Raw genomic sequence first — 26,894 nt, forward strand, 5'->3', positions numbered from 1 at the left:
TTTAAGATTAGCTGAGGGGGAAGATCTGATATTTTGTAATACCAGTGAAAAGTCATGAAAAAAAGAGGATTTCTTCTGTAGAGTTGTCACAGCAACATTTTTAAACTGGAAAATGATACCAGGTGACCCACATAAACAAAATGGGAGGGGAATATAATGGATGGCCCTTAACTGCAATTCTTATTTCTCCTATTATTTCAGCTATGGATCCAGGGAACATCACCAGAAGAGTAAAAGAATTTCACCTTGTTGGTTTCACAGCAAACCGTCCTCTGCAATATGTACTCTTCATAGTGTTCCTCACAGTATGTGTCACCACTTGGCTTGGCAACCTTACAATAATCACTGCAGTGATCACTGATCAACGGCTTCGGTCCCCAATGTACTTTCTGCTGGGAAATTTGGCCATTGTAGACCTCAGTGAGTCTTCAGTCACTGTGCCAAAGATGCTGTGGGACCTCACTTTACAGCACAAGGTTATTTCTTTTGGTGGGTGCATAGCACAGATGTTCTTCTTTCACTTTACTGGGGGTGCTGTGGTTTTTCTTCTCATAGTGATGGCATTGGACCGGTATGTGGCTATCCATAAACCACTTCAGTATTTCACTATAATGAACCATGAGATGTGTGTAGGACTTGCGGCAGGAGCATGGCTGGGTGGTTTTGTTCACTCTATTGTCCAGACAGCTCTAATGGTGAGATTGCCATTCTGTGGACCCAACGTTTTGGACAACTACTACTGTGATGCACCTCAAGTGATCAAGCTAGCCTGTACCAACACATTTCTTATAGAGCTGCTAATGTTCTCTAACAATGGGCTTCTCACCATTATTATTTTCATTGTCCTTGTCTTGTCGTATACCATCATCTTGGTCAAAATAAGAATACATGTCACAGAAGGGAAGATGAAAGCTCTTTCTACTTGTGGTGCTCAGATAACCGTAGTATGCATCCATCTTCTACCTGCCATCTTCATCTATTCTCGGCCTTTCCAGAAATTTTCAGGGGATAAGGCGCTTTCTGCTCTCTACACGGTTATCACACCTATGCTGAATCCGCTGATTTATACACTAAGAAACAGTGAGATGAAGAATGCCATTAGGAGATTAATAAAAAGAAAGGTATTTTTAGTGAGAGAGTAAGATATGGCTTTTTCTTTACATTTGCATCCTAATGACATCTGAGAATATAGTGGTTGTTGTAGCACATCCAATGCCATGTGCTACAGCAGAGAAAACAATGTTACTTTTCCATATATGGGCAATTTTTGTCTCCCTCTGTGGTGAGCATTCAGATGCAGAATCTACAGGTTATCTGAAGCAGCCCAGTTTAACGGCAGGGAGGGGGAACCTAATGTTTTGATACTGCTAAATACATAATGGCAACAATCTTACTGATACTACTAAATATATGATGGCAACAATCTTACTAATGTATACATGTGGCCAGTAAAGGATAGTGTTGTCTGTCAAATTTCATAAACACTGAAAACTAGAACTAAAACTCTATCTGGTTGGGGGGGGGTGTTAATGTGTGAGTGTGGATGGAAAATATTTTATTGATTTCCCAGTGAAATACTAGAGCTTAGGGGAGCCTGAAAAGTCAGGAAGAAGGGCATATCGGAAGATTTGTGTGATTTTCACAGAATACTGTTTATGATAGGTGGAGCTCATACATTGTGCAATGGCCAAAGAGCAGGTGTGCCACAGATATTGCAAACTGGTATGGAGTTGCAGCCAGATACAGCCCTCAACAAGATGTCCTGTATGATGTAAATATTTACATGTATGTGCTTGATGCTAAACAACTTTATGTTGTTTAGACATGGATTTAAACAATGCACAGTATGAAATGGACCTCAGATCTTAAGGGATAAGCTAATTAGTGGAACAAATAAGAAAAAAATATTTAAGCTAGCATGGAGAGAGCTTGTAGACTGTATGTTCAGCCCTCACGACATATGAATGAGGGGGAGGGAGAGAGAGAGAAGAAGCTGAAAGGAAGGAACTCCTAAGAGCAGCATCCTGGATAAAATGAAGGGACAGCAGCAGAGCAGACTGAAGGAAAGGCACAGGAAGTACCCTGTCTAACCTTGCTAATGCTACTGCCTCCTCTGTCCTAGCATTAAGTAACATGGCATAGTTCATTCATTCCAGCATTCATGACTAAACCGTAGAGATGGGCACAAACCTAAATACAACCCCAAGAAACCCACGAACCAGGCAGGTTTGGGGTTCGCAAACCAGGGTTTGTGGAAGCTCCTTTCCATGCTGGTTTATTGGGTCGTATTTACAGGGCAGTTTAGATGACCATTTCCCCAGCCCCAGCCCCACACTTAACTTATCCTGCAGTGCAGCATCCTTCCTCTCCTCCCGGGAGGGGTGGGAAGGTCATTTTTGGCTTCTTCCACTCCCCTGGGGGCTTGCAGGGTGATGGAAGAGGCTGAAAATGGCCTTCCTGCGGCAGCGGCCATTTGAGGGGCAGGGAAGCCGAAAATGGCCTTCTCATCCATCAAATGGCTGCCATTGCCCCCTATTTGAGGGGCAGGGAGGCCTTTTTTGGCTTCCCTACCCCTCAAATGGCCGCAGCAGCAGCCATTTCAAGGGCAGGAAGGCCGTTTTCAGCCTCTTCCATCACCCTGCAGGCCCCCAGGACAGCAAAAGAAGCCAGAAATGGCCTTCTCACCTCTCCTGGGAGGAGAGGGAGGACTACGCTGCAGGATAAGGTAAGTGTGGGGCTGTGGCTGGGGCTGGGAGGGGAGGGGGTAGGAGGCTGGGGTTTGGGCAGTTTAAAGGGACCTGCTGCTTGAAGGCAGGAAAGGGCCCTTTAAACTGTTAAATGTCCTGTCCCCTGCCGCTGTTAAGGCCAGAAGGAGCATTTAAACCCCACAAAACATGAAGCACAAACTGGTTTGTAACTGGTCCAGTTCCATGGTTCCTGGTTTGTATTTTTTTTTTTTTGTTCTGTGACCATGTCTACTAAACCTCCCAAGGGGTGTGCTCCGGGAAGGTTTGTAAATTTCAACATGAATTCCCAGTTTGTGGTGGTCCTATGTTTTTACAACCCATAAGCAGCAGAGAAAAGGCAGTAAGCATGGTGGAAGCAGGGGGGGGGAGTTTCCCAACAGCAGGCTGGCAAAAGGACCCAGTCCCATAAAACTGAGGGCACTTAAGTACCTACTATGGGCGTACCCCAAGCGCTCTGACACCTTTTATTTGTTCAAAGAGTTTCCATTCAATTTCAGGATTCCATTCCAGGAACCTAGAACTCTTTTCATGTCAAATTCAAATAGAAGAAATACTACAAGATTACAGGGTTAAAATTATTAGTAAAAATAACACAAAATTAAAATAGTTAATTAAAATAGTAATATAAAAGGGTGGTATTTACATAAACCCTGATAATGAGAGCATCTGACGAATTTTATAGGCTGTTGTACAACATTTTGTGACTGAGGCTGTAGTTGTTGGATTTCCATTTTCTAGAAGTAGCCTAACATATTCCAGGCTCATTCTTCCAGGTATGCTATTGATCAAAGAACTGATGAGCTTGATGCGAGCATCTTGATAGAAGGGACAACATAAAAGAATGTGATCTACAGTCTCGATTTCTCCTTCATTGCAGGGGCAAAGCCTTTTCTCATACGGAATTCTGTTAAACCACCCATCTAAAACAGCAGAGGGGAGTGCAGCACACCTTTCAAATGTAAAGCCCCTCATGTGACTATGCACCTCCAAGTGGGACAGATAGGCAGCCAGCTTGATTATATATCTGGTGTTCACAGAGAACAAAAAAGTAGGGACCCTCCCTAAATCAAACTGGAGTTCAGTGTCCAATATCCTTTGTTTTATAGCCTGTTTTGCATGATCAAAACCCATGGTTAAAATCATGAAAGGTGAAAAGCCTAGGCTTGCAAGTTTGCAAAGGACTGTCTTAAGCCATTCAGATTGATGTTCATCTAGAAGGAGCAGTCGGGTCAAGACTTGCCAGAAATAGCTGATCTTAAGCCAGTAAGTTAAAGAGGCAAGGCACACCTGAGCTTCCATTCTGATAGTGCCAGTCTCCAGATGTAGCAATGCATTTGGTATGCAATTGGGGACTTCCAAAGCCACTCTTAGGAATTTTGATTGGACATGCTCAAGGGAGGCAAAAGAAGATGATGATGCCCCTATCATGGCTCCATATAGGAGTTGGGCCAAAGTTTTGGCTTTAAAGAGTTTTAGGGCAGCAGGGATGTAATGTCCACCCTTTGTTTGGAGAAATCTTAGTATATTGTGAGCTGACTTTTGCCCAATATCTGCTGCATGGACAATATGTGCTTTTTTTTTTTAACCAGAGGCATGAAATACTGCCCCAAGATATTTGAAGGTCTGTACCTGTTCAGTCAAATGGCCATCGATGGTCCAGGTTCTAGACTTCTGTTTCTTACTAAAAGCCATTATTTTTGTTTTTTGATAATTTATGGTAAGAGAGTCTTCTTTGCAGAGCTGTACTAGAGCCTTTAGGGCTCTTCTGAGCCCAACTGGGGTCCTTGACAAGATGGCTGCATCACCTGCATATAATAAAATAGAGATCTGACTTTATTGTAATTTTGGAGAATGAAAGGCCTTGTTGCTTAGGGATTTGACCTATTCATTTATATAGAAGTTGAAGACAGCCATTGCTAAAATGCAGCCCTGTTTCACACCTCTCGAAGTGGGAACAGCATTTGAAAGATGCCCGAGCTTACTGTACCTGACCTTTAGGGAGGTATTTTCATGTAGGGCACAGATCAAGAAGAGTCACCTGTGATCAATATTAGTGGCCTCCAACTTAAACCCAGAACTTAGCTCTGGAAATAGATTCAAATGCCGCTTTTAGGTCAATATAGGAGACATATAAAGATACTATTCTTGTTGATGAGTATTTCTCTATAAGGTGCTGGAGGTTCATGCAGTGATCTGTAGTACATCTACCTTCTCGGAATCCTGCTTGTTCATCATCAGTCAGATTTTCCTGCTCAAGCCAAATTTTAAATTTATCAAGGAGGCGGGACACATATAATTTGCTGATGGCATTAAGCAGACTGATTGGCTTATAGTTTGCTGGGTCATCCCTACTCCTTTTGAAAAGGGGAGCTATAATTGCCAGTCCCCAGTCCTTAGGGATATGACTGGTTTGGTCGATGTAAGTTAAAAGGGATGCCAGCAGGGGGGCCCACCAACTGATCTTGCATTTTAGGAATTCAGGAGGAATAAAGTTGACTCCAGGGGCTTTGCTAGCCTTTAACTGGAAGACCAAAGACTTAATTTCTTTAATAGTCACAGGAGGCCATGAAGGAAGGATTTCTTTGGGCAAAACAAGTGTTAAGCAGCTGTAATCCTCATATATTCTCTGAAAATACTTTCCCCAGGTATCTGAGGTGATGTAAGTGTCCAGAGATGATGTTGTAGAGATTGAACTAGAGGTGATTTTCCAGAGCAGAGATTAATTCCCATCTCTGGCCGCCTGAATAAGTTGTGCCCTTGTATTCATAGAATCTTCTTTCTTCTTACAGGCAAACAATTACTTATATTGCTTCTTTTGATTTTGAAAGAATATTAAAGCTCCCATGTCCAGCTGTTCCTGCTGTCTGCCTAAAAAGGTGGACTGCAGAAAAAAGCACCTGTTGTGCTTTACGGCAATTCTTATTGAACCCTTTTGAATTGGCTGGACCTCTCTTGTTAACAATGGTTGGAGGCTCTGTATTAGCATATGCTGTAAGTGGGTCATATTCTATATCGGGTGAAGTCAGAACTGTATAATATTTCTGAAAGTATTCTGTGTAAATTTGGGGCCATTATCAGGTTCAAGGTGTTGGCTCTTACCTTTAAAGCCCTGAGTGGGTTGGGGACCAGCGTATCTTGCACTTTAATGTACTTGGTTAATTTATTTTATTATTGCTTATTGTATGTTGATTTTAGAATTATTGTTTTCTTGTTATTATTGATTTTAACTGTTGTTCACTGCCCAGAGCCCCTGAGGATGGTCAGTTTATAAATCAAAATCATCATCATCATCATAAGAACATAAGAACATAAGAACATAAGCAAAGCCATGTTGGATCAGGCCAGTGGCCCATCCAGTCCAACATTCTGTCACACACAGTGGCTAGAAATCCAGTGCCATCTAAAGGACTGTCAGTGAGGCCAGGACACCAGAAGCCCTCCCACTGCCTTCCTTCCAGCACCAAGACAACAGAGCACCACCTCCCCACAAAGAGAATACCATCTATCTCCTGTGGCTAATAGCCACTGATGGACCTCTGCTCCATATATTTGTCCAGTCCCCTCTTGAAGCTGGCAATGCTTGTAGCTGCCACCACCTCCTGTGGCAACGAATTCCATGTGTTTATCACCCTTTGTGTAAAGTAGTATTTTCTTCTATCTGTTCTAACCCGACTGCTCAATAATTTCATAGAGTGCCCACGAGTTCTTGTATTGTGAGAAAGGGAGAAAAACACATCTTTCTCGACCTTCTCTAACCCGTGCATTATCTTGTAAACCTCTATCATGTCTCCCCTCAGTCGTCTTTTCTCCGGGCTAAAGAGCCCCAAGCGCCTCAATCTTTCCTCGTAGGGAAAGTGTTCCAACCCTTTAATCATTTTAGTTGCCCTTCTCTGTACTTTTTCCAGTGCTATGATATCTTTTTTAAGGTGTGGCGACCAGAACTGTACACAGTACTCCAAATGAGGCCTCACCATCGATTTATACAGAGGCATTATGATACCAGCTGATTTGTTTTCAATCCCTTTCCTAATAACCCCTAGCATAGCATTAGCTTTTTTTATGGCAGTCGCACACTGTGCTGACGTTTTTAGTGAGTTATCTATCATGACTCCAAGATCTCTCTCTTGGTCAGTCTCCGCCAGTTCAGACCCCATCAACTTGTATTTATATTTTGGATTTTTGGTTCCAATGTGCATTACTTTGCACTTGGCTACATTGAACCTCATTTGCCACATGGATGCCCACTCTTCTAGCCTTGACAGATCCCTTTGGAGTGCCTCACAATCCTCTCTGGCTTTCACCACCCTGAACAATTTCGTGTCATCTGCAAATTTAGCCACTTCACTGCTTAATCCCAATTCCAAATCATTAATAAACAAGTTAAAAAGCATTGGACCCAATACCGACCCCTGTGGCACCCCACTGCTCACCACCCTCCACTGTGAGAAGTGCCCGTTTATGCTCACTCTCTGTTTCCTATTAATTAGCCAGTTTTCGATCCACAAGAGGACTTGGCCCTTTATCCCATAGCTACTGAGCTTACTTAGGAGCCTTTGATGAGGAACTTTGTCAAAAGCTTTCTGAAAGTCAAGATAAACAATATCTATCGGGTCTCCCTTGTCCACTTGTTTGTTCACTCCCTCAAAGAACTCTAACAGATTGGTGAGACAAGATCTTCCCTTACAGAACCCATGCTGAGTTTTCCTCATCAGCTTTTGGTCATCAATGTGCCCACTAATTTTATTTTTGATAATAGTTTCCACCAACTTACCCGGTATTGACGTCAGGCTGACTGGCCTGTAATTTCCCGGATCTCCCCTGGAACCTTTTTTAAAGATGGGGACAACATTAGCTACCTTCCAGTCCTCAGGAACAGATGCAGAGTTTAATGACAGATTACATATTTTTGTGAGGAGATCTACAAGTTCACACTTGAGTTCTTTCAGAACTCTTGGATGTATGCCATCTGGGCCCGGTGATTTATCTGATAAAAATCATCATCATCATCATCTTTATAAACAATAACCCCAGACCCTCGTATAAATGGTCTGTTGAAAACAATTATCTTGAACTCCATTCCTGAGGACTGGAAGGTAGCTAATATCACCCCCATCTTTAAAAAGGGTTCTAGAGAAGATCTGGGAAATTACAGGCTAGTCAGTCTAATGTCAATACTGGGTAAGTTGGTGGAAACCGTTATTAAAGAGAGAATTAGTAGGCACATTTATGAGCAAAAGCTATTGAGGAAGACTCAGCACGGGTTCTGTAAGGGAAGGTCTTGTCTCACAAACCTGTCAGAGTTCTTTGAGGGAGTGAACAAACATGTGGACAAGGGGGAACCAAAAGATGTTGTCTACCTGGACTTCCAGAAAGCTTTTGATAAAGTTCTTCATCAAAGGCTGCTAAGTAAGCTCAATAGTCATGGGGTAAAAGGACAAGTCCTCTTGTGGATCAAAAATCGGCTAATGAATAGAAAACAGAGGATGAGCATAAATGGGCAATATTCACAGTGGAGGGTGGTAAGCAGTGTGGGTACCACAGGGCTCAGTATTGGGTCTGGTGCTTTTTAACTTGTTCATTAATGATTTGGAGTTGGGAGTAGGCTGTGAAGTGGCTAGGTTTGTGGATGACATTAAATTGTTCAGGGTGGTGAGAACCAGGGAGGATTGTGAGGCACTCCAAAGGGATCTGTCGAGGCTGGGTGAGCGGGTGTCAATGTAGCAAACAGGGCTTTTTTCCAGGGGGAATGTGGGGGAACAGAGTTCTGGAACCTCTTGAAAATGGTCACATGGCTGTTGGCCCAACCCCCGATCTCCAGACAGAGGGGAGTTTAGATTGCCCTCCACACCGCATGCGGGGGGCAATCTAAATTCCCCTCTGTCTGAAGATCAGGGGGCGGAGCCACCAGCCATGTGACCATTTTCTCTGAGGGCAACTCATGGAGTTCCACCACCTCTTTTCCCAGAAAAAAAGCCCTGGTAGCAAATAGGGTTCAATGTGGCCAAGTGCAAAGTAATGCACATTGGGACCCAAAATTCCAAATATAAATACACAATGATGGGGTCCAAACTGGTGGAGACAGACCAAGAGAGAGATCTTGGAGTCGTGGCAGATAACTCACGGAAAATGTCGATACAGTGTGCGACGGCAATAGAAAAGGCCAACGCCATGCCGGGGATTATTAGGAAGGGAATTGAAAACAAATCAGCTAGTGTCATAATACCCCTGTATAAATCAATGGTATGGCCTCATTTGGAATACTGTGTCCAGTTCTGGTCACCTCAAAAAAGATATTATAGCACTGGAAAAAGTGCAGAAAAGGACAACTAGAATGATTAAAGGAATGGAACACTTCCCCTATGAAGAAAGGTTAAAGCGTTTGGGGCTCTTTAGCTTGGAGAAATGATGACTGAGGGGTGACATGATAGAGGTTTACAAGATTATGCATGGGATAGAGAAGGTAGAGAAAGAAGTATTTTTCTACCTTTCTTACAATATAAGAACTCGTGGTGGGCACTCAATGAAACTGCTGAGCAGTCGGGTTCAAACAGATAAAAGGAAGTACTTCTTCACTTAAAGAGTGATTAACACATGGAATTCACTGCCACAGGAAGTGGTGGCAGCTTCAAGCACAGACAGCTTCAAGAGGGGATTGGATAAACATATGGAGCAGAGGTCCATCAGTGGCTATTAGCCACAAGGTATAGATGGAACTTTCTGTCTAGAGCAGTGATGCTCTGTATTCTTGGTGTTTGGGGGGCAATCAGTAGGAGGGCGTCTAGTGTCCCTTCCCTTTTGACAGACCTCCTATCAGATGCACCCTGCTTATCTGCCATGTGTGCCTATTATACTCTGTATTGTATTCTGGGCCTCTGAGGATGTGTAAAGAAGTATCTGTGTAGCTGTCTAACTGTGTAGCTGTGAATCGCTTATCTTGCAGGTGGCTACTTTCACTTTCTCAACTGGAATGGGAAAGTGTCCTTGAAGTGCCGGTCGGAGTCGTATCTCCCAGAGACATGAAATGAGCTCATCGTTGTCTTCCCCTCCCGTCCCCCATCAAACCTTCTAGGCCCTGTGCGCCTAAATTATAATGGTCCTTATCCCAGGGTGGGAACCTTGTCTTATAACTAACATTGCTTTCCCGCTTTATGTCACTTCTGCCAATGCTGCTGTCTGAGTGCACTGATTCTGATGGATCTCTAATAAAGAAATGTTAACTAGACTCTTGAAGTGTCTGCAGTGAAGTAACTGGAGATCTAACTGGCAGAGCCTGAGACCTCCTGATGACACCTTTGACTGGATGAGCCTTTGGCCTGATCCAACATGGCTTCTCTTATGTTCTTATGTTCTTATGAATTTCAGAACACCTCAAAATACATAGATTTTAGTCCAAACCAGTACCGTCCTATTTGGAAATAAGCAATCATGGTAAATTCCACCCCACTCTGGATTCAAAATAATAATAATGTTTTCTCCACACAAATATCCATAATATTTATTATGTTTTGGAACACTAAGATATGAAAGAGAGTCTTTCCATTCACTTTTTATGAACAGGTGTGATTTTTTAAAAAATTCCCTTGGCTTTTAGTATTCCTTCTTTTCCTTTCTTTTTACAATGACTTACATAATACCGATAAACTATATATAAACATAGAATAGTTTTTTAAAAGTTAATAAATCTAAACCATCCAAATGTATTGATTGGGTAATGATAGTACTGTAACCTCTATGAGCCCATCTACATATGCAACAAGATGTCACTAGATATGGGCACGAACCAAAAAAATTTAACAAACCAGCGGTTCGCGGTTTGGTGCCAACAACGAACGAATCTGAAATCGCGAACCGCAACTGACATTCCCTGTTATCGAACCATTTCACGTTTCGTAGTTCGGGGGGGGGGGCGGAATGGCCCCTGTTGCTCTTACAGAGCCCATATTCATAGGTAATGTTTAGCAGGCTCTCCTCCAGCCAGCACCCAAGTTTGGTCAAGATTACAATATGGATCTTGGAGTTATACCCTCTCCAATCTGAGGCCCCCAGGAAACTCCCACTCGATACAATTAGAGCCACCAGTTGACATTGGCCCAGTGTACAAGGAATGCACTTGAAGGAGGGCTGCCTCCCCTCTAGGGAATGGTGGTGGGTATGGCCTCTCACTGGTGGCACCCCCCATGTGCCCGCCCACCAGGCCTGCATGTTGGAGGTGGATGGATTATCCACTTATGCAGCAAGGTGGGATGACTGTGGCTGCTGGGCCTGGTGGACCTGGGGAGGCATCGACAAGCCACCTCCCCTCTAGGGGGCAGGGGGTATCACCTCTCACTGGTGGCACCCCCATGTGCCCGCCCACCAGGCCTCCTAGAGGCTACTTTCTGCCAAGTCAGTAATGAGGGTCATGTAGGTGGCCACCACAGAACTGGATGAGCCAGCAACAGTTTGCAAAGAACCCCCCGCTCAAGACATGATGGCATATGTGGAGGCCTTGTACACACACACACACCCTGGGGGTTCAGGGACACCAACATACCTCTACCAGATGTGGAAATTAGGGTCTTGGAGTCAATGCTGCTGTCCACACCTTCCATTATGCAGTGGCTGTTGCCGCACAAACACACCGGCTGGACATGGAGCATTGGATGTTTAGGTACATGGGATAGGGCATAGACAGGGGCATAGCTGTATGGGATGGGAGTATAGGATAGAGGGATGCATAGATACATGGAATACCTGTCTTGGATTGACAGGACAGACCCCATGTTCAGGGATAATGGGGAGACAGGTGGATCGCAGTAATGTCTGCGCTTCCCCCTCTTTGGAAAGTTGGAGGGAAAGAACCAAGGGTGGGAGGTGTGGCCTGCCCTGAATGTGTAGAAACGGAGGCTCACATGCTGGCCATCGAGGTGGAGGAGGATGCTCCCCCCCCCCATTTGGGGAGGCATCATTTCCCCTAGTTAAGGGGACTGAGGCCATCAGGTAGGTGCCTACGTGTGGGTCTTCCCCCCTTACCCACCTTCCTGCCTTTGCAGAAAGGTTGGGAGCTGCGCTACCCATTCCCCCCTGCCCAGAGGGGACAGCAACCACTTCTGAGCTGCCCCTCATGCCCAAGAAGACCAGGATCAGCAGACACCAGACACCTTCCTGCCTTCACAGAAAGGACATGACTGGGTGTGGCATTACTCATTCACCCCAGCTAGAGGGGACAGCCACTGCTGTTGACAGGGGCCACCGTGACGTTCAATTTTAGGGGCAAAAGTAGCTGATCTGTCCCTTATGGCTAAAATCTGATGCATCAGACAGCACCCACCTTCTGGCCTTCATGGAAAGTTGTGAGTGACCCATTTCCCCCCTGCTCAGAGGGGACAGCAGGTGCCTATGGAAAGGGGGGTTCTGTATTTTACAACAATACACACAACAGCTCCTGAGCTGCCCCACATGGCCAAAACCACCACTAGCAGACATCAACCACCTTTCTGCCTTTGTGGAAAGAATGGGATGGGCAGGAGAGGAGAGGTTGTTGGGAGGGGTAGGAGTGGTTCCAGAGAAGGAGAGGTCGAAAGAGGGAACATCCACAACCTTGAAAGGGAGAAGAGTTGTTTGTCACAACCACATGGCAGAGCAGGAGCGGAAAGGCTCAGAGGGGAAAGAAAGTGCCATGGAAGGGGGGGGGTACCGTGTGGTACCACTCTAACATCAGCAACAGCAGCGGAGTGGTTCCTCCTGGCCAAAGCCAGCAGCAGCTTACAGCACCCACCTTCCTGCCATTGCAGAAAGAACGGGATGGGCAAGACAGGAGAGGTTGGGAGGCATCTGAGCAGTTCCAGAGAGGGAGAGGTTGAAAGAGGGACCATCAGGGAACACGGCAGGGAGACAGGGAGTCAGACTCAGGGACAAAGGGTAACTGCCGGCTGCATCACGGAGCAGGACTGGGAAGACCCTTTCGTTGGCGATCCATGAGCCAAGAAACCCACTGAGTTGTGGGGCAGTGGTGGGCGATGACATGACTCATCTTCCTGCCTTCGTGAACAGAGTGGGATGGGCACAGCAGGAGAGGTCGTTGGGAGGGGTCGGAATGGTTCCACACTCAGAGAGAGCAAGGTGCGTGGTGTGAAGAGGGACTGTGAAGTCAGAAGATCCCAACAGCCATGAGGCCTCCTCCGGGGATCCCACTGAGGTACCCTGTGGTGGCAGCCAACATCCCCCACCTTCCTGCCTTTGCAGAAAGGTTGGGAGCTGCGCTACCCATTCCCCCCTGCCCAGAGGGGACAGCAACCACTTCTGAGCTGCCCCTCATGCCCAAGAAGACCAGGATCAGCAGACACCAGACACCTTCCTGCCTTCACAGAAAGGACATGACTGGTTGTGGCATTACTCATTCACCCCGGCTAGAGGGGACAGCCACTGCTGTTGACAGGGGGCCACCATGACGTTCAATTTTAGGGGCAAAAGTAGCTGATCTGTCCCTTATGGCTAAAATCTGATGCATCAGACAGCACCCACCTTCTGGCCTTCATGGAAAGTTGTGAGTGACCCATTTCCCCCCTGCTCAGAGGGGACAGCAGGTGCCTATGGAAAGGGGGGTTCTGTATTTTACAACAATACACACAACAGCTCCTGAGCTGCCCCACATGGCCAAAACCACCACTAGCAGACATCAACCACCTTTCTGCCTTTGTGGAAAGGATGGGATGGGCAGGAGAGGAGAGGTTGTTGGGAGGGGTAGGAGTGGTTCCAGAGAAGGAGAGGTCGAAAGAGGGAACATCCACAACCTTGAAAGGGAGAAGAGTTGTTTGTCACAACCACATGGCAGAGCAGGAGCGGAAAGGCTCAGAGGGGAAAGAAAGTGCCATGGAAGGGGGGGGGGTACCGTGTGGTACCACTCTAACATCAGCAACAGCAGCAGAGTGGTTCCTCCTGGCCAAAGCCAGCAGCAGCTTACAGCACCCACCTTCCTGCCATTGCAGAAAGGACGGGATGGGCAAGACAGGAGAGGTTGGGAGGCATCTGAGCAGTTCCAGAGAGGGAGAGGTTGAAAGAGGGACCATCAGGGAACACGGCAGGGAGACAGGGAGTCAGACTCAGGGACAAAGGGTAACTGCCGGCTGCATCACGGAGCAGGACTGGGAAGACCCTTTCGTTGGCGATCCATGAGCCAAGAAACCCACTGAGTTGTGGGGCAGTGGTGGGCGATGACATGACTCATCTTCCTGCCTTCGTGAACAGAGTGGGATGGGCACAGCAGGAGAGGTCGTTGGGAGGGGTCGGAATGGTTCCACACTCAGAGAGAGCAAGGTGCATGGTGTGAAGAGGGACTGTGAAGTCAGAAGATCCCAACAGCCATGAGGCCTCCTCCGGGGATCCTACTGTGGTACCCTGTGGCGGCAGCCAACATCCCCCACCTTCCTGCCTTTGCGGAAAGGATGGGAAGGGACAGGATCGGAAAGGTCTTTGGGAGGGGTCAGAGCTATTCCAGAGAGGGCAAGGTGTGAAGAGGGACTGGGACTTTGACAGGGAGAGGAGGACCAAGAGGCCCCAAACATCCACTGTGTCGGATGGCGCAGACTGCTGTGGCAGAGGTTTCTGTGTTTCAGTGGAGGCTGTCGCCAACATCACTCACCTTCCTGCCTTCATGGACAGGAGATGACACGGGGGACCCATTCCCCCCATGCACAGAGTGGACAGCAGGAGCCTAGGATAGGAGGCTCTGTACTGTGCAAACATATGTTCCACAGCTCTGGAGCTGCCCTACGTGCCCAAAAAATGGAGCATGGGACAACAGCCAGCACCCTGTGTGGGACAACTTGTGGGGAGGGGTCATTTGGGCACCATCCGGAGAGGGAAAGGTTGAAAGAGAGAACGGGAATTGGTCTGGGAGAGGAGGGCAAAGGGTCACCAGCCATGGAAGCAGCTCCGAGAACTGAAGGAATCTTGAGCCAGTTGTGGAGGAGCTTGGCCTACAACCCCGGTAGATTGGGGTGGCTCAGAGCCCAGGTAGGTCCAGGTCCATGGAGGGGTATCCCAGTAGATTGAGGTTGACCTTGATGAAGGTCAACATGTCTACCAGGTCAGGGTTCAGACAGGTGATGGGGATGGAGGAGGTCTCCCAGGTGGGAGAACACCCACTCGCTCTGCACACTGGTGAGAGGGCAGGACAGGATGTTGGCTGCCATGATGGACAGGTCTGGCCATACTGCAGATTTCCTCGCCCAGTACTCCAAAGGGTTGGCATGGGGGGGGAGGCTCGGGGGGTTCAGCAAGTTGCTCGCGCACCATGGCTGACGCTGAGTCCTCCACTGTGAGGGACCCACCCACCGTGCAGCGGCCAACCACACAGCCCACCAATGAGGCCCAGAGATCGAATGGGCCATTTGGGTGGGTCTGCCCTGGTGTGGCTCTCTTACCACCTCCTCCCCCTCCCCCTCCCCTCCCCTCCCCCTTCTCATCCTCCGCCTACCCCTCACCCCTGCCAGATTCCTTCAGTCCTGCCTTCTCTTTCTGGAAATGGAGCACCGCTGAGCGGAGCTCCCTTTTCCAGTGCTGTATCTGACCCCCCTGAGTGGTGATGCTGCCCTTGATGCGGAGGTCACAGAAGGAGGCCATTTGGTACGGCACCTTGTGGCGCAGAGCTCCTGGTCCAGGAAGCAGTCCAGCCCATGGATCAGTGGGATGAACTGACCCAGGCTGGCCTCGTAGGAGCACAAGAGCTTGGTGGCATCCTTAATGTTTTCAGCATTTGGGACATCTGCTCAAGGACTCTCCATTCCATGGAGCTGAGGCTCAATTCCCTCTCCCCTCCTCAGCACATCCGAAGATGACAGGATGTCTTTCAATGGGCCCTTCTGCTCCACCAGATGACATAGCATATCGTAGGTGGAGTTCCAGTGGGTGGGCAGGTCCTGAAAGAGTTGGTGCTTGGGATCCCCTCCCTCCCCTCGCCTCTGGAACAGCTCCCAGGGGGAGTTGATGCTGCAGGAGAAGTGGGAAGCAATGCGACAGCAGCTGCCCAGCAGATTGCATGTCCACAACGTTCCCTCATCCCAGCAGTCCCTCAGCTTGCTCCCTAGCCCGAGCATGTCCCTCATCACAAGGTGCATCTTTTGCGCCATGCACACCAGACGTGGGAGGGACGGCTCTTTCAGGGCTGCAAACATGTTGGCTCCCGTGTCCATCACCATGAAGCCATGGACAAACCCTCTCCTCCAGACATCCACTCCCTCAGAGCCACCTCCCATGGGGAGAAGGTCTGTTGACCCCTGATGCAGTTTGGAAACAAGTGTTATCAATGACCAGTTCCTTGTCGGGTCTTCAGTCCTGGGATATATATACAATCTCCTTGTTCCACCTGTAAAAAGAACAGAAAGTGATTATGTTAAAGAATACAACAGGAACAGTGGTGTTCCACGTTCTTCTATGAACTGATTTTGTCATCTCCGTTTGAGCTTCCACCTGTGTTGGAAATAGTGCAATTTCTACAGTTGGCCGGATATTGTGTAATATTGTGCATTGAATTTTGTCAGAACATACTTGAAATTGATTGTATATTGTTAATTTTTGCACTGTGTCACTTTATATGATTAATAATTACTTAATATATTTTAGAGTAATTTGGTTGTCTGGTCTCTTAATTGTGGGTTTCCACTCTGATAGTTTGGCAGGGACAGCAGTGGCAGTTTGGGATGGGGGTGGGCTTGATGTTTCCTCGAACACCAACCATTCATCAAGGGATCCCTCAGGCTACTCCTCCTCGAACATTTTTAAGAGTTCCTCTTCTCCCGGTGGCAAGAGCACTTCAGCCTCCTCCACAGCCACAACAGGAGATTTTTTGGGGAGCGAGAGTCTCTGCTGCTCCAGAGCCCTGACCAGCACTGCTTCCGATGGTGCAACTGGGACAATCTCTGCACTTTCCCCCATGACCACTCTTCACCCCCACCAGAAGCCTCATAGTGCCAGCAAACAAGAATTGAGGAGAGAAAAGGAGATGATTGTGTGAGTCCTCAGCCGAGGTGCCCACTGAGCTTGGCCACAGGGCCTGGTAGCAGCCCTGGCACCAGAGGGAGGGAGGGACTACAGTCCTAGCCCACCACCACTCCCACAGACCTGACCAGATCAGGCACTAATAATACTGTGTGAGCTCTCAACCAAGGTCCCCACTGAGCTTGGCCCCAGGGCCAGACAGCAGCCCTGGAACTAGAGGAGATAGATCCCTATCCCAAAAATCCAAGCTCAGTTATACTCTCTCTGTCTCTCTCCCCAAAGGCTAGCAAGTAGCAAGTAGCAACAGCTCTGTCCCACTCCACTGCTCACCGAAAGTGAAAGCCAGCCTGGGAGCCCAGTGCTTTTTATAAGCGCGGGTCCCATAGAGCAATGCAGGAGGGCTGTGGTTGGACGTCAAGACAGCCTATCAGAGTTTGCAGGGATGAGATTGGTGTGCCCATGGCTACAGACCATCCCCCTCCCCCTCCCTCCCCCTAGGTGTCTTCTCCCATGTAACCAATTGTAACCAATTTGCAGCTCTGTGGTTGGAAGGAATACCTGTCGATCAAGATAAACTGGGCTTCGTTTCGGGTTTCCAGGGCGACAGAAGGAGTGCAAACATAGTTCATGCATCCCCCCGGCTCCATTTCCAAGAGAATTAATTGATGGTGCCTGAATGTCTGGCTTAACGAATCGCAGGCGAATGCACCGAACTGGGGCTTCCAGCGAATGCTGATTCATTGTCCAGGGACAATCATGAACTACCAGATTGCGATCAGAAAATTGGCCGTTTTGTGGGTTTTTTTAGTTTGTAATGCGGTTCGTGCCCATGTCTACTTGTCACAGTTCTTAACTGACTGTAACTGCAGGACTTTGGGTTCAGATGGAAAGAGCAAAAGGATAGTCCTGTATAATACGAACTGTGCAGTTCTATGGTCAGCAGTGATGCCCTCGTGGCTGTGGATGCAGAGTACCGACGCCGTTGGGCTGGCTCCTGTGCTAGCAAAGTGCAGAGGTGATGGCGGTGGCAGCAGGGCAGATTTGTGAAAAGGGGGTGTCAAAGAAGCATAGTAGGTGGGGCAGATGTGCAGGCTCTGCCGCCCACAGCCAACAGGCATCGTTGCCAGCTAACAGCCGTTGGAGGGGTAAGAAGACGTGCAGCCAGTGGGCAGCTTGTGATCCAGGGCAGCCTTTGGAGCGACAGGCACACAGTGTCCTTTCCAGCAGACCACCCTGCCTCCTGTCCTGGGCGAGGCCAACAATTGACACATATAACAAAATAACAACCCCATAATGATTACATCACCAAGATGGAGCACCTCAGCATTGCACCCCCATAATGATTGCATCACCAAGACAGAGCACCTCAGCAGGAAATAATGAATCATTATGTCACAGAAAAATTGTTTAATATTAGACCTGGAAAGAGCAGCCTAAATGTATTTGCTATGAGCATGACAGCATTGATTATGCTGTTGAACTTAAATAAACTCAACTCACCATTTGGTGACAAGCACTTCATTTCTTGGTTATTATGTACTGGAAAGGATACATTGCAAATGGTAGAAAAAATCTAATAATATGAATGCATCTGTAGCCATACTAGTACGCCTGAGCCATTCACATTACTATCAAAGGGGAATGTTTTGGAAAGTGTATCAGCTCATCAAGTGAGATCCCAACAGTTTCTTTGACACTTTCTGTATAGCCACTTGGATATCTTTGTTTCTCAGGCTATAAATAACAGGATTCAGGAGTGGAGGCAAAACAGTGTACAATACAGCTGCCAGAAGGTCCACTGGTGGTGAAGATAAAGATTTTGGTCTGAAGTAAGAAAATACAGTGGTAGAAAGAAACAAGGAGAACACAGTCAAGTGTGGAAGGCACGTAGAAAAGGCTTTGTACCTGGCCTGGGCTGAATGAATTTTAAACACTGCAGAGAAGATGAACCCATAAGAAACTGCAATAAAAAAAAAGAAAAATGGCCCACCAATAAGTATTTCAATAAGTAGAACTATCACATTGGCTTTTGTATCAGTACAAGAAATCATTAATAATTGGGGAATATCACAGAAAAATTGTTTAATATTAGAAGCGCAAAAATGTAACCTGAATGTGTTTGCAGTGTGCAAAGCAGCATTCATTAGGCTGCTGATCCAAGAAGCGGCTGCCATTTGGACGCAAGCATTCCAGTTCATGATGATCATGTATTGAAGAGGGTGACAAATGGCTACATAGCGGTCATAAGCCATGACACAGAGAAAAGTCAACTCAGCACCTGCACATGTGACAACAGAAAAAAGTTGGCTGACGCACCCAGAGAAAGAAATCCGTTTGTTGTTTGTCACTGAAACCACCATGGATTTGGGGACAGTGACAGAGATATAAAAAGCATCTGATAAGGAGAGGTTGGCAAGGAAGAAATACATGGGGCTATGAAGGGACTGATTCTGGACTACAATCAGGACGAGAAGGAAGTTCCCCATCAGAGCTGCCAAGTAAATACAGAGAAACACGGCAACATGTAAAACCTGTAGTTCGTGGACATCAGAAAATCCCAAAAGGAAGAATTCTGTGACATCTGTTTCATTTACCATTTCTATACTTCTAAAAGTCTGTGGAGAGAAAAGCAAAAGTGACTAAGTAAAATAAAAAATGAAGAAAACTTGATTATAGAATATCCACAAAAATGGTAATTTGTATACTCAGCTGCTGTATTTGCCAAGAAGCTAAACAATCCTAGTGTCTTATACAAAGGAGTTCAAAAGTACAAAGTAACATTATACGTTGCTGATTTTTAGTAATATTTAGCTGACCATGCAGTGTAAAACTATGATAGTAACTTTCAAGCCATTGTAAAACTTGATACCTTCAGATTAGCTTTCCTATTCACCCTGATGATCTCCGTCTTCCCATATTGGACCAAATGCTTTTGGGAATGACTTGCAAGGAGTGTGAAGTGCAGCAAACTCCCATCATCACTCCCCTTTAGGTCTGCATAAAACTCATCTTAATTTTCTTAAAAGAACAATATCCCTTAATTGTTTGAGGTTGTCTAATATCTATTTATCTAGCCTTCTATTTCCAAACCAGATTTCCCAGTCATTACTGTCAGGGAAACTAGGATGATATTCAGCACAAAGAGGGCATGGAATGATTGTGCAATGTTTGAATTTCATAACAAACCAAAAACAGTTCCTGGATCTCAAAAAACGTACCTTTTTTAAAATATAAAACTCATCCATAATGAAATCCTTGCACACACCGCATAGGAAGATAGTTCTTGCTTTTGATAAGCTTTTCAGCTTTATCATAGAGCTGTAAGTTATGACTCATATATCAGACCAACAGCACATTGGAAGTACTTTACTCAGACCACATAGTTCTGGTTTCACCTAGTTTAGTGCCCTGTTTCTGGCAAAGAATGGAAAGCGGAGCATAAACAGAGTAGGAAAGATTTTCTATCCCTACTGTTTGTCCTTAGACTATAGTATTCTAATGTAGGCTGTGCCCCTAGCTAATATGGCTCACCAAGGGACCTATTCTCTACAAATCTAGAAATGATAATTAAAAAATAATATCCTAGTGGCAAGAACTACGTTTTTGCAATGTACATTCTATGAAATACGTATTATTTTGTGATATTGGGCCTGAATCTGACTAGCGTCCATTTCACTGTGTGACAGTGAATTCAAGTTGTTTAGCTGTTCTTGCAGAGAAAATACACTAGTTCCTTGCAAAGTTTGGTGTCCTTTTAGGACACTGTTTTCAGACAGAATTAACACACAACTGCTCTCCAATTTTCAATAACCATTCTTTAAACTGTTTTTGAAAGCTGTTGCATCACTTTTATGATTTCTAATTCAATAATATTCATTGCAGTTAGGTTCTTTCTACTGTCTTTCTGCTTTTCCATCGCTAAAGATTTGCTGTGCCTTTTAAAAGAAAACACTCAGCTGACCATGAGTCATGCTTCGGAGCAAAAACATAGGAAAAGAAGACGTCAGAAGAGCCAAGCTGTATCAGAAGGAAGTCCCATCTGGTCCAGCACTCCATGCACACAGTGGCCGAACAGCTGCGTCTAAGGAGCATGCACGTAAGATGACTGCAACAGCATCCTCCCACCCATGCTCTCCAGCAACTGCTTAGGAAGAGGCATACTGTGTCTGGGACTGCAAGGAGTAGATATCCATCACAGTAGCCATTTATAGCTGCATGCATTTTAAAGCATTCCATGTTGGCAGCCCTCATTATATCCTATGGCAGCAAGCTCCACATTTTAACTATATGTCCTTTCGTCTTTCTGAAATTTTCCACCCCTCAGCTTCAGTTGATGACCCTGGCATCTAATATTATGAGAGAGGCAGGCAAGCTTCTCTCTGTCCACTATCTCCATGCCACTCATAATTTTATAGTTCTCTCTTCTGTCCCTCTTACTTGTCTTTTTCCTAAGCTAGACATCCCTAAGAGTAAGTAAAAATGTGGTACACTTACATCTTTCCACATGTGCTGGTGAACTCCTCCTGGTAGGAAAAAGAAACAAGAGATGTGGAGGAGATACACCCATTTCTTGTTCTTTTTAATGGATCAGAACCTGTCTCCCTAGTGTGTCTTAACCACAGAAACTAAAGTCAATTACAAAACTTTCCCTTAGCAAATGTCTCTAAGAACTTTAATGAAACAATCAAGGGAATCAATTAGGAAGGCTGTCTTTGTTGCCTAGCGAAGAACTGGGAAATGATGCAGCCAGCTTTTTTATGGGGAAATATGCAGTCCTTCAGCCAGCAAAAAAACATGTCAGTCAATGGCAGCAGAGCCAAGGCAAACTAGTTCTGTGTTTGTGTGTGTGTGTGCTTTATTTATTTCAAATAAGCTCTTACATAAACACATAGAACATGAACTACATCACACCATCTAATTCATATCTCTACAGCCACCTACTACTTCAGTAATCAATAATCATCTAAGTCATATATAAACCTAAACACTACATCTAAATACTGTAAAATAAATTGAATAAATGTCTATTGTTTAAATCATATTGCCAACAATTAAATTGTACATCTATATAAAACTTGCTTTTATATGCTCTTAATTTTTCACTTCTATTTAAATATCTTTCTATCATCATATTTAATAAAAAAATGTTCTTAAGTATTCTTAATTATCGGCTACTTAATCAAAAAATACTTGAATTTTTTCTTGAGATTCTGATATTGGCCTATGTATATGTTAATTTTGCTGTTGGCTCATATTCATGTATCTTATTCTTCCATTCCATCTGTCATGCTTCAGCATGGACACAGCTACACTGGGCGCCATTGCGCTTGACTTTTGGCCCTTAGGCATGGGTAGGGACTGCACAGGTTCCTGCTCTGCGGACGGAGGGGGGGTATACCTCACTGTCACTCCCTCTCATGCACTCACAGGCCTGCTCAACCTGCCAACCTCCATGCCACTTCCTCTGTAACTCTCCAGATCTCTGTCCTTCCTCTCCCCCCTCCTTCTCTCACTCTCTCACTCTCCACTCCATTTGCACACTCTCCTCAACCCTCCACTTCTGTCTCTCCCTTCCCTCACCTTTTTACGGAGTTCCTGGCAGGGGCACCAGTCTTAATCTCCGGGTCTTGCCTTATCATCTCACCCGCTCACTTTCCCTGGGCTTGACAGGCAGCTGATTCAACTCCCGTGTTCCCTCCAGTGGTTGGTCAACTTCTCTCACTTTGCCTGGACTCCTCGCGTCCCATTGGAGGATGGGATTGGCCAGTGTCCATCTGAGCCTCCTGACCCACTGTGGCTTGGGTGGGGCGCCTGGGTTGGAGTCTGCTCCAGAGTCCATTCCTGTTGTCAGCTGGCCTCAGCTGCTGTCGCGCTGGTTGGGGCGCTATCCACTTTTACCCCACCTTGGCTGCCTCTGGAGGTGTCATTGATGATGCACCTCTGCCCCACTCGGGCCAGAGCATTGTCTCCGCCCTCAACCACGGTATGGTGTATGCAGCTGTCCTCCATCTGGCTGCATGGTAGGCTTCCAACATGGGGGTGCGGGGGACAAAGACCATTGCTCCCAGCCCCCTCCCAGCCTCTGCTCCTGGCAAGTCAAGGGCTGGGGACTCCGACCCCAGACACCATCAAATCTGAACATCATTATTCCTTCCATTTTGTTGCATGTAGTACTCTTGTCGCAGTCACCATATATTTGAATAGTTCACTAGGTAATTTTTCTGTGAAATCCTAAGGCCTCATCTCGTGCCTGTGGCCATGCACCAGTATAAATTCAGTGCCACTCTTATGCTTCTTTATATGGGAAAGCTGGGCCCCCAGCCAAGCCTGGCAAAGTGCAACCAGAAGTGAATGCATCATCGTTGCATAGGCAATGCTGCCAGGATTGACCAATTGCAGGGTGGCAACAGTTGACAGCACAGTGTCAGTGGAAGGCTTAGCCAGTCCCGGGCTCTGTTTCCCATCCCCAGCTGCAAGTCCCTAACCCTGCAGGGAGAAATCCCCACCACCAGGCTTGCTGCACCGCAATAAACGTACCAGCTCTGAGATTATCCCTCTTAGGGGAGTGGGATACTGACACAAGTCCAACCATGTTCCCAAAAAAAGGCAAGCTGGTAATGGAAACACTGTTCACTTGCAAACTCCACCACCACTGCCCCCCCCCTGAAAAGTGAGGCCAGAAAGGTGGCAGGACCTGGCGAGAGCTGCACTTACAGCCTGCAGCACTTGGGATCAGCCCCCAGGTCCTGGAGAGGCAGGTGGGGAGCAGTTCTTTAATTAATGACAGGAAAGCAGTTGGAAACTATGCAAGAGGCCAGAAGGCTAATTGGAGGTATTGGGAGTGAGAAACACCCACAGACTTGCAGTGGCTCCATTTGAACACATCAGTGCATCAGAAAGATGTGAGGAGAACGTGGGTTGGACTTTGAGAGCCATGTTCTAGTCCTGGAGTGATGTCCCCCAGAATGGACTGACAGCCTGCAAGACCAGAGAAACTGATCCTGGGGCCATCACCCCCCCCCCCCAAATTCTCCAAGCCCATCCCTGCCTCTGCAAATAGTGGAGAACTGAGCTGTGGCTCATGAAAGCTCATACCCTATCACTAATTTTGTTAGTCTTATAGGTGCTACTGGATTCTTGCTCTTTTCCACTTCTGCAAACCATGAAAAGGAGAGTGGTCCATCCTCCTGGAGGAGGAGCCCCACAGATCCCAAGATGTTGTTCCTAATCCCCCACCTCCTGGCTGCAACCCCCCCTCCCTAGCTTTCAGTGGTCATCTGCCTGGCTTATCAGATGCCAGCAGCTCTGTCTATCAGAGAATGAGAGTCCTCAGTGGTACCTGCCCTGCCCCACCAGACATACATGGGTCACACTATGATTCCCACTCCACTGACTCAAGTTACATTGGGGGGAAGGGGCAGGGAAGCTGGACAGGGCCAATATGCCACTGGACATCTGCTCCTTCTGACAGCAGACCCCACCCCATCCATCCCAGCCCTAAGCCAGGAATCATTCGCCAGGATGTGTGAAATGACATCCCTGTGGGGAAGCAAGCTAATAGACAGTTCATTGTTTTTCAACATGTATTTTATTAAACTTGAAAAGGTGAGGAGGTTGCCTGGACATATGTCTTGCCAATGTCCCTCAGCTGGAAAGGAGGCAAAGGCAGTTTGTGCAGCAGTCAGAGCTGCCAAATCCATTCCTCGTCCTGCCCTCACAGGGGTGAGGTTGAGATGCAGGCTGCCTTGGGGAACAGCTTCCTGGGTGGAATATGAATGGCACTCAAGAAGGATCACCAGGGGCTGGAACAGCCATGCACCTTTGTCTCCCTGACAAATTACAACCTGCCTGCAAGGAAAACAGACACATGTGATAAGGGACCCAGCCTGGTCCAAGGCTAAGCCCAGTCTGCAACGTTCTAGGAGGGTATCTATGGTTGGGGGGGTGGCAATGGCAGCTCCAGTGTCACAGGTGCTGCCCTCAACCAGATGATGCATGACCCTCTGGAGAGAAAGCGCTCTGCATTGGGATGGTCTTATCCGGTGAGGGAGAAAGTCAAGGGGCTGGCCCTCCATCAACAGGGAATTATGAACACCCAGTAAACTTGACTTCTGGCTGTGCTTCCTCCTCTGCCAGAAGCTCCCAAATGATTTGCTGCCACCCCCTCAATGTCTGCATCAAGAGCTGTTTTCTGGATAACTGCCTCTGTGGTAGGCAGGGGCTCCTGCTCCCCCCACCACCTGTGAGCCTAACCTGCAGAGGCTGGTGTTTGGTATTTTCTGCTAAGTCCCCATAGTCCCTGTGGCCTGCCACCATGAGCACCTACTCTCCCCTCTTACACTGTAAGTCCCCATGGCAGGAGGCTGCTGGCCAGAGCCTCTGGCCACCTTCCTATTTATCTGGTTTCCCATACTGTTGTCATTAGGGCTCCTGCTCCCCCCACCACCTGTGAGCCTAACCTGCAGAGGCTGGTGTTTGGTATTTTCTGCTAAGTCCCCATAGTCCCTGTGGCCTGCCACCATGAGCACCTACTCTCCCCTCTTACACTGTAAGTCCCCATGGCAGGAGGCTGCTGGCCAGAGCCTCTGGCCACCTTCCTATTTATCTGGTTTCCCATACTGTTGTCATTAGGGATGTCCACTTGAAAAAAATCAGATTTGGTTCACTAATACCTAATGGGGGGAAAAACACACCAGTATTCCCTGTATTCTGAATTGGTTCTCCAGTTTGGTTTGGTAAAGCAAAACAAATTCAGTAAAATTCAGCCATTGTTTTATATGGGAAACTCAATTTGGAAGCTTCCGTTCGCCTGACGGGACATTTTTGAGCCACCATTTGGAAACTGTTTTTTTGTTGCTGGAATGGTACTTTTATTTCTTTTTTAAAAAGCAGTTTATATGTGTACAAAGTCCCTATTAATTCAGCTATAGATCCAGATAACATCACCAAAAGAGTAAAAGAATTTCACCTTGTTGGCTTCACAGCAAACCGTCCTCTGCAATATGTACTCTTCATAGTGTTCCTCACAGTATGTGTCACCACTTGGCTTGGCAACCTTACAATAATCACTGCAGTGATCATTGATCACTGGCTTCGGTCCCCAATGTACTTTCTGCTGGGAAATCTGGCCATCGTAGACGTCAGTGAGTCTTCAGTCACTGTGCCAACGATGCTGTGGGACCTCACTTTACAACACAAGGTTATTTCTTTTGGTGGGTGCATAGCACAAATGTTCTTCTTTCACTTCACTGGGGGTGCTGTGGTTTTTCTTCTCATAGTGATGGCATTGGACCAGTATGTGGCTATCCATAAACCACTTCAGTATTTCACTATAATGAACCATGAGATGTGTGTAGGATTTGTGGCTGTAGTATGACTGGGTGGTTTTGTTCACTCTATTGTCCAGACAGCTCTAATGGTGCGATTACCATTCTGTGGACCCAACATTTTGGACAACTACTATTGTGATGCGCCTCAAGTTATCAAGCTAGCCTGCACCAACACATTTCTTACAGAGCTGCTAATGTTCTCTAACAAAGGGCTTCTCACCATTATTATTTTCATAGTCCTTGTCTTGTCGTATACCATCATCTTGGTCAAAATAAAAGTACATGTCACAGAAGGGAAGATGAAAGCTCTTTCTACTTGAGGTGCTCAGATAACCAAAGTATGCTTCCATCTTGTACTTGCCATCTTCATCTATTCTCGACCTTTCCAGATAAGGTGCTTTCTGCTCTCTACACGGTTATCACACCTATGCTGAATCCACTGATTTACACACTAAGAAACAGTGAGATGAAGAATGTCATTAGGAGATTAATAAAAAGAAATGTATTTTTAGTGAGAGAGTAAAATATGGCTTTTTCTTTACATTTCCAACCTAATGACATCTGAGAATATAGTGCTTCTTGTAGCACATCCAATGCCATGTGCTACAGCAGAGAAAACAATGTTATGTATTGTCGAAGGCTTTCACGGCTGGAATGTTACAATGTTACTTTTCCATATATGGGCAATTATTGTCTCCCTCCGAGGTGAGCATTCAGATGCACAATCTACAGGTTATCTGAAGCAGCCCAGTTTTACGGCAGGGAGGGGAACCTAATGTTTTGATACTGCTAAATACATAATGGCAACAATCTTACTAATTAGGAGTGTGCAAGCCAAAAA

General features: G+C 46.5%; 2 protein-coding genes and 1 pseudogene across 2 annotated transcripts; 2 read left to right on the forward strand and 1 right to left on the reverse strand.

The window, feature by feature from the left end:
- The first annotated feature begins 203 nt into the window (after positions 1 to 203).
- LOC129338920 (olfactory receptor 4D1-like) lies at positions 204 to 1,142 on the forward strand. Its single transcript, XM_054993477.1, has one exon. It carries the CDS (start codon positions 204 to 206, stop codon positions 1,140 to 1,142), a length of 939 nt encoding a protein of 312 aa, XP_054849452.1.
- Positions 1,143 to 18,382: 17,240 nt separating this feature from the next.
- LOC129339333 (olfactory receptor 14C36-like) lies at positions 18,383 to 19,321 on the reverse strand. The gene has a single exon (XM_054993920.1). It carries the CDS (start codon positions 19,319 to 19,321, stop codon positions 18,383 to 18,385), a length of 939 nt encoding a protein of 312 aa, XP_054849895.1.
- Positions 19,322 to 20,693: 1,372 nt separating this feature from the next.
- Positions 20,694 to 26,373, forward strand: LOC129339334 (olfactory receptor 4D1-like; annotated as a pseudogene).
- The last annotated feature ends 521 nt before the right edge of the window (positions 26,374 to 26,894 follow it).

Source organism: Eublepharis macularius, chromosome 12 (genome assembly GCF_028583425.1).
Source record: "Eublepharis macularius isolate TG4126 chromosome 12, MPM_Emac_v1.0, whole genome shotgun sequence".
Taxonomy (NCBI): Eukaryota; Metazoa; Chordata; class Lepidosauria; order Squamata; family Eublepharidae; genus Eublepharis; species Eublepharis macularius.